This window comes from Sceloporus undulatus, chromosome 6, assembly GCF_019175285.1.
Source record: "Sceloporus undulatus isolate JIND9_A2432 ecotype Alabama chromosome 6, SceUnd_v1.1, whole genome shotgun sequence".
In the NCBI taxonomy this organism is placed as follows: Eukaryota; Metazoa; Chordata; class Lepidosauria; order Squamata; family Phrynosomatidae; genus Sceloporus; species Sceloporus undulatus.
The window spans coordinates 57,116,926-57,131,595 of NC_056527.1; the positions used below are offsets into that span (position 1 = coordinate 57,116,926).

At 39.6% G+C, this 14,670-nt stretch overlaps 1 protein-coding gene across 11 annotated transcripts in view; it reads left to right on the forward strand.

The window, feature by feature from the left end:
- TRAK1 (trafficking kinesin protein 1) overlaps positions 1–11,344 on the forward strand; it is a 92,067-nt gene extending 80,723 nt beyond the window's left edge. For 7 of the 11 annotated variants that reach the window (XM_042472604.1, XM_042472598.1, XM_042472600.1 and 4 more), the window contains 2 exons: positions 1,746–1,848; positions 7,893–11,344. In XM_042472604.1, the coding sequence (XP_042328538.1) occupies positions 1,746–1,848; positions 7,893–8,691 (902 nt within the window). In that variant the 3' untranslated portion in view covers positions 8,692–11,344. Of the gene's footprint in view, positions 1–1,745; positions 1,849–4,530; positions 4,619–7,892 lie in introns of all 11 variants that reach the window. The other 4 variants (XM_042472606.1, XM_042472607.1, XR_006104478.1 and 1 more) reach the window with 3 other exon arrangements.
- Positions 11,345–14,670: the final 3,326 nt, after the last annotated feature.

Consider the following 14,670-nt stretch of genomic DNA (forward strand, 5'->3'; position numbering starts at 1 on the left):
ACTATGTTTACCATGATCAAATCTCTCCAAGACATTTTAACCTGGTCCAACATTCACACTGGTGCTGATTCACATCGGCATGGTGGCACCTCAAAGCTGGGAATGATCCAAGCGATCTGGATTGATTTGGTAGTGCATTTATACTACTGAACATCTGGACCACTCTGTTCCTTAAAAAAAGGCGTGGTTAGGTACCTAGTGCAAAATGCACCTGATTAAGTGGGTTTTTCACTCTCCCTCCCCGCAAACCACACTGAGTGCATTTGTGGCCAGTGTGAATGTCACACCGGGTTATTTCCATAGTACAAATGAGCCCCAAATGTATAAACTTCTATTTGCCTTAATCTTGTAATCCCCCCCCCATTTCTGTTAGTTTCATTTTATAGACCTTCTTGCTTCCTAAATCTCAAAATCTCAGTCCTTACATTCTCCTGCATTACATCCATGTTATTTTAGTCTGATCTGTACATTACCATGACATTGATGTTTAATAGCAGAAAACGATACACTCTTTTGTATTTCTGTCTTTGTAAGTTTCACAAAATACAAATTAGCTTTTAATCTAATAAATGAGCATATATATTGTATTAAAATGTAGAGTGATTTTCAGGGAATGTTGAGTAGTGTGACATACTTTATGGCCAGTTCTGGTTTGCATTCTACATCTGCACTCAATAGCAATTTATAAATACAAATTAAGGCTGCATTAAGTAAATTACAGTAGGATTTTAAGATCTGTGATGCCAGCAGCTAAATGTGTTGTTTCAGTATCGCAAAATATGACATTTCTCTTCCCTTTCCAGTTGGTGTCTCAGACTATTTTTATGAATAAATGTGGCATAATTGCTATCTGGTGTAGCTGCAGATGTTCTTTCTTTGTTGAAGGAAAGAGGGAGAGGCAAAGAAATATCAGATAGACAATAGTGGATCCAAAATGGTTACACTGTGATCTCTGGTGTACATACCTTAAAATTTTCTGCTGTCTCTCTACTAGGATCCGTTACTGAAACAAAAGGTGATGAGATAACCTTTGCAAGGATCAGTATGGAGGAAGCTGAAATGTCTGAGTATTTGGGATACTACAGATTTCTTTTTAGATACCACTTAGGCTTTATGTACAGAGCAGATGTACTATTTATATTATCTGCCAGTGTAACTCCCCAACACTTCAGAAATTGCTAATGGGAAGCCCCTGGCCCCCCAAAAACCCTGAAAAAAATCCCTGCTTTTGTTGATCTGGCAATGGTTTGTCAACAAAACTGATTTGAAAGAACTGACAATGTTAAAAGAGCAGTGTTGGCATGAAAAGTAACCACTACATGCCCCGTCTCAACCAACCTTGTTGTGCTGTTACCTTCCCAGAATTGACCATGAGAGAGTGGCAGCCAAAACACTCTAATGTAAGATCTGATTCTTAAGCACTGTGGGTTATTCATATTTGCTGCTAGTATGATTGGACTCCCTAACTGTTAAGTATAAAGCCTTAAGATCCACTTACAGCCTAATGGTAGGTCTGTTACAATAGAAGATATACTGCCAGTGGTTACAAGGAACCAGATTCACCTTGAAGATATTGATGTGTATAAGAGGTCAGCAGTAAAAGCAAATCAGAAATGTTGTGCATTTCACCTTCCTTGCACAGATCTTACATGAAGTACCTCATCACTTTTCCATCTGAGTACACAAACTTTTTCTTTTTCTTTTTATATATAAATGCAAAGAATGTTCTATTTTTTTTAATGTAGTACATCATCCGGGGAAGTGCATGTCACAAACCAACTCCACCTTCACCTTCACCACCTGCCGCATTCTGCACCCTTCTGATGAGCTCACACGAGTCACTCCAAGGTAAGGTGTTCTAGAGAACGCTCATGGCTCCCTGATGTGGACAAGCCAAAGTGTAGGCAAGGCAATGGTACCAGTGGTGTTAACTGGCGGGAAGCTGAGAGAGTACCTAAATTCACCACCAAAAATCTCTCGACCTTACCTTGGATATACATAGGAACTATTTAAAGCCACTTAAGAAATCTGGAATCTGTCTGTTTTACGTAGGGCCTATACAGACGGGGGGAAAGGGGTGGACAGAGGCCGCCCCTTTCTTCCCCAGATCATGTCCGTGCCAACCAAACAGTGTGGCAATGATGCACCATGAAAAAGGAGCCGCGAAATGCAGCTCTTTTCTCCACCGCTGCTGAGGCGCCATTAGAGCCCTGGAGCGGCACAGTGACATCCCTTGTGCGACACACCGTCTGGATGCAGTGCATGAGCTACATCATCGCCCCGGACAGTACAGACAGATAGCACCCCAATAGTTTGCAGACGCTCCCCTCTCCCAAGCCCTAATTTCGGCCCCAGGTCAGCACATAGCACCAGTCTGTACCGGACCATAATCTGCAGTTGTTACAGGCCAGAAATTAACAATTCACTCTCAATGCAAGTGATATATTTCTGGTAATTTTTAAAAGCATTTCCAGGACCCATCCCCACCCCCCATGAATTGCAAAATCTGTGGATGTTCATCTCTAAGTATATACAGTGGCATAGTAAAATGGTGTCCCTTATGACAAAATCAAGGTTTGGTTTTTGGAATTTAAAAAAAAAATCCATGATTCCATGGATGCAAAATCTGTGGATACGGAGGGCCAGTTGTACATTGAAGCAAATATGCAATTGCTAAAATGTTTCCCTGGAGAAAAAATACTTGAAAATTATTTTCAGTTGCTGTATGTTAATATAATATTGAAGTAATCCAAAAATCTGCAGTGATTTGGGCAAGGTAAAACAAGATATGGGGAATTTCTGAGAGTTAATATTATCCAAGTGACAGCATCCAAAAAGAAATGTTAAACATCTTTCCTGCCATTTTTCTCAAATTGCAATACAGAAGTTGATCAAGCTCCTTAAACTATTTGGAAATGAGTTTGTTACTTCAAAAACTCATACAGTAACAACAGACGGCACAATTATGAGTTATTTTTAAACAATTTAAAAAGAATATATGTTCACTGATCAGGATAAAATATAAAGAATTCATAAATTAGGAGGCATCTTTTTAAATCTAAAATATTTTGAAAGAAATGTTGCAGATATGAAGTACTATTGTAATCTGAAATAATTTATATGATTTAAACTAAAAAGTGAGGATACTTTCATAACAGTTTTCAGGGGTATGAATAGAAATATGTTAATGATTCTGGCAGTAAGAGCGTCACATTAATCAAAATATTTTAAAAGTTAAATATTCAGTTACCTTAAATATTAAAGTTTTTTTTCAATATTTGGAGTCATCATATGTATCAATAGCAGCTTTAAATACTAAGTTATGATGCCTGTGGAACCAAAATAAGGCTACTACGAAACAAAAAGTATAAATATGTTTTGGGGTACCTCAAGATTTGCAGAGATAGAAATAAGTAGGAATGGGGAAAAAATAGGAAAGAAATGAAACAAAAGCAAACAAAACCCTATGAGAACTTAGTAACCACAGAATGCTGACAGATTTTGGGCAGGAAGGTAACAGATGGAAGAGGGAAATAGAGAATCTAGAAAGAAAAGTTCTGGCTGACTGAACATTAAGTGAGTGCATGTTCTAGCATTTTTGTTATAGGTCACCCACTAGTTCTGGTATAAAGGGGTACAGCCTTTTGAATATCTTTCTTAGGGGCAGTACAGACCGCTGCAAAACAGTGGTCTGCATTCACCTGTTTTAACTCCGGAGGGACGGCACAGGTCCCAAACCGCACACTGTTACTCCGGAGTAAAAAGAACCCGATGTTTCTGGGTTCTTTTTGCGGCACTGGAGTGATAATGTGAGTGCACCACTGCCACACTCATGTCATAAGTGATGGTTGGCGATGCCCGTACACTGCATGTGGCTTACGTCAAAATGGCAGTGCCCATATGGACGGGATGGCACCATTACTCCGCCACCGCAGCATGCTAGGGTTAGGGGCCGTGCGATTGTGTGCGGTCCCTAACCATAGTATCGGCGCCAGCACAGCGCATTTGGTCCGTCTGTTCCAGGCCATGGTTTTACCAAAGAAATTAGAGAATTAATAATCCAGCTCATGAGTAAATCTGCTTCTTCATACTTAAGGAGAGCTGTTCTCTCTTTTCCCTTTCCCTTATACACACAGACACACACAGAGTATTTGGTTTTCTATATTGGTGTTTCCCTTGTGCTTTTCTCCCTCTAGCACCATCCAGAAAAATAGGCAATGGCTTCACTACTTGAAGTGCTGGCCATAGCCAGCAAAATAAGAGACACACCTTAATTTCTTTTCCAACATAAATTCTGAAGTTTTGATAGGGATTCCTATTACTTAAATATCAACATAATGTGTTAATATCTGTGTAAAATGTAATTGTTACTAAATTCATTACTATACCCTGATAACTGTACTTGGCTCATCTAGCTGATGGTGCTGGGCTTTGCTGCTTTCACATTCATTGTTGATTCAGTACCAGTGTCATCAATGCAAGGGAGTGGAAAGAGAACCTCCTTAAACTATGAATGATGCTTCTTCACAGGTCATGTGAGGAAGACGATGCATCTGCTTTATGTCATCTTATGCTGAGTGGAGATGTAGGGCACACATTATGACCAGCGTTACAGGGGGTGAGCAGTACTGCCAGCAATCCCTATGCTGACAGAGTCATATAGAAGGAATGCTAGTGTTTGTGGCATCAGCTAATTCAGAGATTTCGTATCGATCCCATCCCTCTTTTCCATTCTAACCTAACATCCTAACACAAGGCCACCTTCTAACAAAATTCTAAAATTCGATATAGTTAAGTGCTGAGTTTTTAAAATCTAACACTAATTTGGAGAGAAAAGACTTGGGGTGGTGGTGTCTATAATTCTTTTTGTTCTTGGTTTGTATTTTGCCTCATTCTCCCACACAAAAGGCCCTATCTGTTGGTTTAGTAAAGGAAATGTTTTCACCTAAGAGAACATTGGCATCCTGCCTGCAGTGTGCAGCTTTAACATGGGTATACTTAGCACAATTCATTTGAAATTAGCCTTGTGTGCTTGTTTAGTGACAAAAGCAATATGTGGTTTGTGTGGCTTTAGAGGGGAGTGTAAGAAAAAGCACACAAGCCCAGCCCAAGCAGCTTTACAACCCAAATTTGTTAATTTTTTAAAAAGAAATATATCGGCTTGAATCCTGTTGATTAACCCCATTTGGAGTAGAAAAACTGAATTATTTGCCTCAACACGTAAGTAAACCCAATTGATTCAGTTGATCTACTTTAGCTAGATATAGCAATAGGATTCAATCCATAGTGTATTAGGAGGACAATGGAACTACAGGGAGAGGAAGTGAAGTGCACATACATTTTATTTGCTACAAGCACGCCAATAAAACCACTCTAAACTTGTTGTGATTGTAGCTAATACTAAAACAAACAACCCCTGAACATTTCTGTTTCTCAGATACTGCCAGTTTGCATTGGCATAGTCTAAAATGAAAATATGTAGATATAATAGTCTTAACTGGAGAATCTTGAAACCTTATGAGTATAGGCAACAAATGCAAGAGAGGGTCTGTTTTCAGATGGTATACCATAGGCCTCATCTGAAGCACAGAGCATAAACAAGTTGGTATGGTAGTACTTGTGCAAACTAGTGCTTTAGTGTGGGTTGTTGTCATATTAACAACTTGATTCTCATTGTAGTGACACAATGTTTTGGAGCCAGCAGCATTACAGGGATGTGAATATTCAGGTGCGCAACTGGTAGTCTCTAGATGTTGCTGGATTGCAGTTCCACTTATCCTTAGCCATAAGCTGGAGTGCTGATGGGAACTGCAGACCACTAGCATCTGAAGGACCACCGGCTGCCCACCTCAGTCTACAAAGAACAGATGGAAGTGGATACATGGAAAATTATTTCTCCTTGAGTCCTAGCATCTGAATTATATGTAAGGAGAGTTCATGTTTAATGTCTATTACTGTCTGAAAATCTTCACTGGCTGCTTGATTTATTACACAGAGAAAGAAAGCTGGGATATCCTGGAATACTTTAAATCTCTGCTATAACATAGTTAATTGTTGTTGTTTGAAATCTTACACAGCATCAAACACTTATAACTAAGGAAGTATTGCACGTCTCACGTTTGAAAACAAAATAGAATGCATACACATACTTCTTTAAAAATCCACTCACACATACTGTGATATATAAACACATATCCTCCCCCCCATCTCATTATTGTCTCATATATTGATTTTGCAGGTCACAAAATCTGGCCATATTTTACAAAATTGCACCAGGTTATATTGATTCGTTGCACAGTGGGGATGGGGCATATTGGAACCTCCAAATATTGGATTAGCCCCAGCGGTTAGAGATTTTTTGGTTCTACACACTGAAAAATTGCCTGTATGAACCAAATTCTTTATGCTACTTCCACTAGTCTTTTCTTTTACTTTACAAAGAAAATTTCCATCAATATACCTAGTATAAAATTGGGTGGTGCTGTGTTGTTGTTGTTGTTTTCAAAAAATGCAGAGCAACTCCAACCTGGAACTCACTGAATAAAATTACAACGTTGCTGCAGATTTTGGTAGATCTCCATAGTAAAGCAGGCTATCATGGGGATTATCAACCCCACCCAGGATATTAAATAGCTCACTGTTTTGCCACAAAAAATACCTTGCATTAATCTTTTCTCCACTGTAATCAGAATTTACAGACAGTTGAAATGTCAACCAGTTGACATTCTACACTTGAAAAGGTAGAATCAGCAATTGGGAAGTGAGAGAGGAATTCTGTAATTAATAACATTGATAGAGTTGAACAAGCATCTATACCTGCATGCAATTTAAAGTGCATATTGCCTGATCTGCATTATTTTAATGGCATTGAGTTATGATTGGTGTTTTTTAATCTGCTGTGTGGAGTTTGCTTGGAGGGGGTGGGAAGTCAGGAGATTTGGAGTTCCCCTGTGATTTGAAACTGATGCCCATTAAGCATGACAAGTGTGATTCATCAACATAACATGAAAATTAATATTTATTATGTAGCGAGAAGGTAAGAGCTCACAATTCCCACTAATAATAGCCAGCCTTCTTTTGGATGAATAGGTATGAGATATTCTGAGAGGAATCTTTGACACTTCTGGTGTCTATAGGCATACTTGGTTTAATTGTGGAATTGATGAAAGAAATGGACACAGCAGAACTTACAAGCTTTTCCACACTTGTTGCTTCTTCATTGAGAACAGGATTACAGTTTACAACTAAGCAACTATAATGTTCCACCAAATTAAGGGAAACCTACATTTGATTTTAATACAGCTGTAGACTTCTTTAATTTTCACATTTAATAGCTTTACAGACAGACTCAGAGGCACTATTAGAGTTGTCATTGTAGGAAGCTTGCATTGGAGAACCTCTGCTTTAAAATAGCAAGAGTACTCTTTTTTAAAAAAAAAAATGCAGGAGTTCAGAAGAAGTGTGGCTTTTATAGTAGCTAGTGATAAAATAGAAAGGATGTTGGTTCACATCTTCTTTGTGTCCTGTTAGGTTATTTATAAATAGCTGTAGTGTTATTAGTTTGTTAAGTATTTACCATATCTGGCAAATGCTTCTTCCACCCAACTTTTCTTGTAGGTCAAAATTAGTTTGTAGGAAATTACATTCACAATGTGCTCGGAAGAGGTTGTTGCAGAAGCAATAGCATTAGTTCAGTTATCCTGGACAAACGTGTTTGCTAAAACTGACCTGACAGGGATCCCTCAAAGGGATACACAGCACTGTGAAGTTTATTATATGTGTGCTTTACAGGGGTAGCATATCTGTACATCTCACAAGCATCCTGAATCGATTTAAGCACTAGGGCTTTCAGTGAAGACTTTCACTCATATTTCTATTTTCTCCCCTTCCAGCCTTAACGCAGCACCTACTCCAGCTTGTAGCAGCGTTGGCAATTTGAAAGGCACCCCAGTTGCTACCCCATGTACTCCTCGGCGTCTGAGTTTGGTGGAATCCTTCACTAATCTTCGGGAGTCAACAACTACAATGAGCACATCCTTAGGGCTTGTGTGGCTGCTCAAGGAACGAGGGATATCAGCAGCAGTGTACAACCCTCAAAGCTGGGACAGAGCTGGCAGGAGCACCCTCCTGAGTACTTACTGTCCTAAAATGGCTGCCATTCCTTCCACTCCTCCAAACTCACCTATGCAGACACCCTCTTCTTCCCCACCATCTTTTGAATTCAAATGCACGAGTCCCCCTTACGACAATTTCCTTGCTTCCAAACCAGCCAGTTCCATTTTGAAGGAGGTGAGGGACAAAAAGAGTATCAGGAACAGTGAGAGTCAGACTGATGTGTCTGTCTCCAACCTTAATTTAGTGGACAAAGTAAAAAAGTTTGGAATTGCCAAAGTAGTTAGTTCGGGGCAACCACAAGATCCTTCATTAACTCATGAACATGGACCTCTGCTCTGTGGGGCTCAAACGCCTGTGAAAGCCTTTGTTCCTGGAGGCCTGGTACCAGAAGGCCTGCCTTTGGGTTGTCCTGCTGCAACAAGTGCTATTGCGGGCATTCAGTTGAACAGCGGCATTAGAAGGAATCGAAGCTTCCCAACTATGGTGGGTTCCAGCATGCAGATGAAAGGGCCATCAACTTTAACACCTGGCATCCTAATGGGAGCTAAGCTTCCCAAACAAACAAGTTTAAGATGAGTGACCTACCAAACACCCTCCTTCAGACATTTTTAAAAAGATTTTTTCTTCCATTTGCTGTTGAGTTTGACAAATCAACTTTGTGCCTAATGGAGGGGGGAAAGTGTAAACTTTGTACAGGAATGTATATATGTACTTGATGTATTATAAGTGAATCATGACACAGTTTTGACAATTTAACATGATAACCTTTTGAAAAGCTGTTTTGTTTTTCTTTGCACTGAAAAAAAAGCAATCTTGAGTTAAAAAATAATTAATTCTCTAGTTAGCTTAGCTTGACCTTGCACCTTCTCTGGCAAGAGTTAGGTATCATGCTATCAGAATTATGGAATGCTAGTGCACATAATAACTCCCACAAATACAGGGAGTTTTGGTTGTTCATCAAAGCAGTAACTTAGCATTTGATCATTTTGTTTTGCCCTTGTAGAGGGCGGGGGTATCCAAAATCATGGTTTATATGGCTAACTTATTTAAAAGGGTTTTTTGTCCCTCCCTTACACAATAAACTTGAAATAATTGTGTGTTGAGAATGATTGCTAAGCCTGCTAGATGTCTGGAAAGAGAACACGCCTTTGTTGCTTTTTCTAGCACATCCATGTTCTGCGTTCATTTTATTTTTAATGCTGCACTGAAGTGTGGAAAGAAGAGTGCTTAAAATAGTGTTTTGTTGCAGACACTGAAAACACATGCCTCACAAAAACAAAACAAAGACTCATTAGAGTTATTTCTTGCTTTTGTAAGGTTTTAAAAACCACTTCTATCTTGGGAGCCAAAGTCACTGAAAGAGTTAATTGTAGGTATGGTTAAAAATCCTAATTTAAACCAATGTAGTATAGTATGTGTCCTTAGAGAATAATTTCAAATAATGTTTAACAGGGGTGCTCAAGTGAAGAACAATGACATTTTCAGCTGCTTCCCGCTTCTTCTCTCCAGATTTTGAAGTATTAAAAAGGATCCAGTGGATAGTTTTCTAAACATAGAATATTTATCTTTCATATCTATTTCCATCAGACCCAAGTTAACATAGATACTAGGTATTACCAGCCAAAGATTTAATATAATTTACCTAACATCTTTTGAAAAACTTCAGCATTTAGATTTTTCTTCCCCAAAAAAAACAATGGTCCTGTTTAGATCAAACACTAAATTGCATGTTAGCACAATATGTTTAAGTTGTGGTTATTTCAAACAAGCCACGATTAAACAGCAGCTGTTTAAAGCTTCACTTAATCCAGATGTAACAGGAAGCTCTGTTTAGTTTAGCTTCCATTCTTGCAACTGTGTTAAAGGAGAAGTGAGATAGCTCAGGGCTCATTCAGCTAATATTAAAACATTGCTTAGCATTCTATCCAAAACAGACCAATATATAGAAACTTGAAATAATGTCTGAAAGGACATGAGAGCAAATAGAAACGGTATGTAACTTGATACCTGCCAGATATTTTTGGGCCACAGCATGCATAAATTCCAGCCAGTATGTATAGCGAGTGATTGGGGTCAGGGTAGTCCAAAACATCTGGAGGTACCAGATTGCCTACTCCTGAAGAAATAGATAAGAAGCATAATGTACCATTAAGTTCTTCTGTCAAGCCTCTTTGAAATGAGTGGGAGACATACCAGAATGATGTTATACGACTTTGGGTCCAAACAGACAGTCCAAAATAAAGCTGCTTTGGGTCACTTTGGAGGTATGTTGTTTAAATGACACATGCATCTTAAGGGGGCAGAAGCTGCATCAACGCTGCGCTCCAGGCCTTAGGACTGGAGCATGGCTGTGGCGTGGCTTCTGGCCTCTAAGGACACATGCAGCATTGAAACAGCATACCTCCAAAGTGACCTAAAGCAGCTTTATTTTGGCCTGTCTGTTCGGGCCCTATGATTCATTTCAATAGGACCAATGAAGAGAACTTCTTGGTGGCTTGAGCACCAGATCCAAGCTTAATTCTGAGTTTTCTTTTTGGTGCAGTAAGTATGTATAGGTTGTGTGGGTGGCTGTTGCTGTTCTGGGCTAAACCAAACCCAGTTATTTATTTTGATGCCAGTACTGCACTACATGTATTTGCTGTGCATTGCCATTGTGCCAGACTGTTACTAAAATCATTAGCACTGATAATTATTTGTACTAGTGGAACTGTAATGGGCTTTTTTTTAAGGTGACAGGTGAGTCCATTTTCTTTAAATGAAGTAGCTAGCATTGATATAACAGTGAACAATGAGAATGTTAGAGGAGAGCAAGAGAGAAGATGAGCACATGCATTAGCCATTGCATGTGTTTTCAATTTCTATTTATTCTACAAACATTTCAGCACATTCTCTTTGGCTCTACTTGCCAACTGTTTGTGTGCACTTGACTGCAAGTATGTAACTTTATCTTTTTATCTGAATGTATCTTAATACAAAATTAACCATTTTGAATAGTTAAAAAAATCATGAATGTATTAGGACCTTTTGATGTACCCCGAGAAAATAATATCATTTGTGGAATAAAAAAGGAGAACCAAAATATTAAATTGGAAAGTATTGTTCTTTACTCTTTTTGAGCAGTAAATAGTCAACCATTCTAAAATGCGGTAATAGAGCACTGAAAAATGGCATTTATTTTTTTTCACAAGTGAATATCAATAAACCAATAAAGGTGTTGCGACTTATTTTATATGTCTTGCCTCTGTTTCTAAGCACAAGTGTTTACTTTGCCAAAAACCTGTTATCCCAGTTATGGTGATTCTTCTCACTAGAAAAAAAAATGTTGATATTTTCTTGTCACAAACATGGTGGAAGCTTTCAAAAGGCCTTTTCTTTACAATTTCAGAATAAACTAACAAATTGAGAAGAAAATGAATATTACCGTGAGACTGTGGATGAGACATTGCCAGGACTCTCTGTCCTCCAGTGCTCTGCTCAGGTCCTGCAGGCTCAGGTCTGTGGCCTGTTTCATTGAATCTAACCATCTGGTATGTGGTCTTCCTCTCTGCTATCCTCTACCCTGGTTGGACTGGGCTGTTTGAAGACAGGTGATGGTTTGTTCCTCCCTTTCCTTAACACCTGCCTCAGAGAGGATATAAGTAAGCCTGCCTTTTTTTTCCTTTGTTGGACTATCCTCTACCTTTCTCAGCATAACTATTTTCTAAGGATTCATGGCTTCTCATGATGTGGCCAAAGTATGATAGTCTCAGTTTAGTCATCCTCATTTCCAGGGATCTGGAAATGGCTTTGATCTATATTCTAAAACCCATTTGTCTGTTTTCGTGACCACCCACAGTATTCTCACTACTCTCCAACACCACATCTCAAATGAATTGATTTTCTTTCTAGTGGCTTTCTTCATTATCCAGCTCTCATGTCCATACATGATGATAAGGAATACAGTGGACCCTTGTTATACACTGGGGTTTGGTTCAAAGATCCCCCGTGGATAACAAAATCCGTGGATGCTCAAGTCCCATTAAATATAATGACATAGCAAAATGGTGTCCCTTATAAAAATGGAAAATCAAGGTTTGATATTTGAAATTTATACTTTTTGTGAACATTTTCAAACCATGGATGCTTGAATCCACGTATAAAAAAATCTGTGTATAAGAAGGGCCGACTGTACAATGGTTTGGATTATCCTCACTTTAGGGTTCTGAGTTATATCTTTACACTTTAGGATCTTGTCTAGTTCTTTCTTCACTGCCCCCCACAATCTAGTCTTCTAATTTCTTGACTGCAGTCTCCATTCTGGTCAATTCAAGGTATGGGAACTCAGACTATTTCAATTTTCTCATTATCTAGTATGTGTGGTGTGCATACTTGCACACTCACTTGGAGATCCATTTGCACTAAAGAGGAGGAATGAGTAAAGTGAAGGAGTACAATCATTATTGAATCGCAACCCCCAGCATTTCTATGACTATTTTGACTAGAGATGATGAAAGATACATCCAACGATATTTGGAAGGTCAACCATTGCCCACCTCAGGGCTTCCTGAGCACTTCCCCAGAAGCAGTAAAGCCTTCTTGTTGGGCTGGTTTCCCAGTGGACAATACTAAATTAAAGACTTTCTTGATCCCCTGCAAGGGATCAGAATCACTCCAGGTAACTAACCACATACTGTACTGCCTATTGTAGGGATGCAGTTTCACATGCAATTTCCATGGCTCACTAGCCTGTGTTTACAGAGGTCCATGTCTGGTTTTTATTCTCACTTTTATTCTTCCAGAACTTCCAGTACTTCAAATCTATATAATATGTGAAACATAGAGTCTGACATCCCTATTTTGATCCCTTCATGAGATTTGTAATGGAGGTGAATGAAGGGGCCCTCTTGGTCCTCAAAGTATGCAAAAAGTACAAATGAAGAAACAATTTATTTGGGGGTTCAGTACACTCTACAACAGTATACCTCAAACTATCTGTTTTGTGGGGCTGGTTGTCCGTCTCCCCCCCCCCACCGCTGCCATTGTGACAGGCACCAGTAGCATATTTCTACCAATTAGTGGCATCGCCAGGCTTGGTGATACTCATTGCAGTGGGGCTGATGGAGGGTGGAATGCCCTGCCCTCCCTTCCTGCTGCTTTCTTCACCTGCTGCACTTTGACTTCATCCTCAGGGAGAGAGCTAGTGGCAATGAATCCACAAAGGATGTCCTTGCCCCTCTGCCACCCTTGTCACCACCTCAGCTCCTTCCCTGGGAAGAGAGCTGGGCCAGCAATGAAGCCATTAGGGACATGCTTTCCCAGCCACCACAACAGAAGGAGGGCCCCGCCAGGTGTCAGCCCTCTTCTTAGGTGTCACCTGGTGCAGTCCGCACCCCCTGCACTTTCACAATGACACCACTGATGTCCATTGGCCAATGGACTTTTCTGGAAACTGGCCATGGCTCAGCAGCTGATTGCTTTCAGGCTGGCACCAGTCCATGGGCCAGCACTTTGTGTAGCGTTGCTCTACACCAATCCTAAACCGAACATGAACTGTAAAGTGCGACCCTGTATTCCTGTGAGCGCATGTTCTGTTCTGATTATGTAAACTGCCATTTCACTTTCAAAGAAGCATGTGCACAATTTATCTCAATTGCTTACCACCTCACTTACCCCAAACAAGCATTCATTCACTAAACACAGCTAGACCACAATGTCCTCCATGTATGCCACTGTGAAAAACTACAGTGGATCATGACTGTTTTGTGACTGAAAACATACATTTCTAGTAACGTACATCACCTGCACATATTAGGTTTTTGACTGTAGATGGAAACCTTTTCTATTTTGTCATTTGTGCTGTCACAAATGTACCAGGAGAGGGCACTACAAGACCTAGAACTAGAGCAAGAAAGCTACATGCTGCAGTTTCTCTCATGTCCTTCAGTTTTTAAATAACCATATATGCTGGTGTTCACTGTCTGTCTGAAATGTAGAAACAAGATTTGTCATTGTGGAACAAACTTATCCTGAAATTTTAAAACAAAACTGTTGAATGTAACAATAGTCTAATCTACATTCCAGAATTAATCCAGTTTGACATCACATTAACTGCCATGGCTCAATGCTATGGAATTCAGGGATTTGTAGTTTCTGAAGATATTTAGCCTTCTCTGACAGAGAGTGTTGGTGCCACTACAAATGTAAAATCCCAGGATTCCATAGGATGGAGCCATGGCAATTAAAACAGTGTCAAACGGCATTCTTTCTGCAGTGCAGATTAGACCAAAGAGCAGGATGACCAGATTTCATAACCACAAAGGAGGAAAAGGCACTGCAAAATGAAGGACATTCAAGCAAAAATGAAGGGCATGACCAAATAAAAGCTAAAGGCAGTAATATAAATGTAAATTCATGCTTCTTAGTCAAGCTCAGAATGGAGGACATTTTGGCATTCCGCCTGGACAGAAAGTTGAAATGTAGAACGTGTCCTGGAGAAAGAGGATGCCTGGTCACTCTTCCAAAGACAGTCTCCAGGCCAGAAATAGGCAGCATCCTTGGATGTGAGAGTCTGCATCC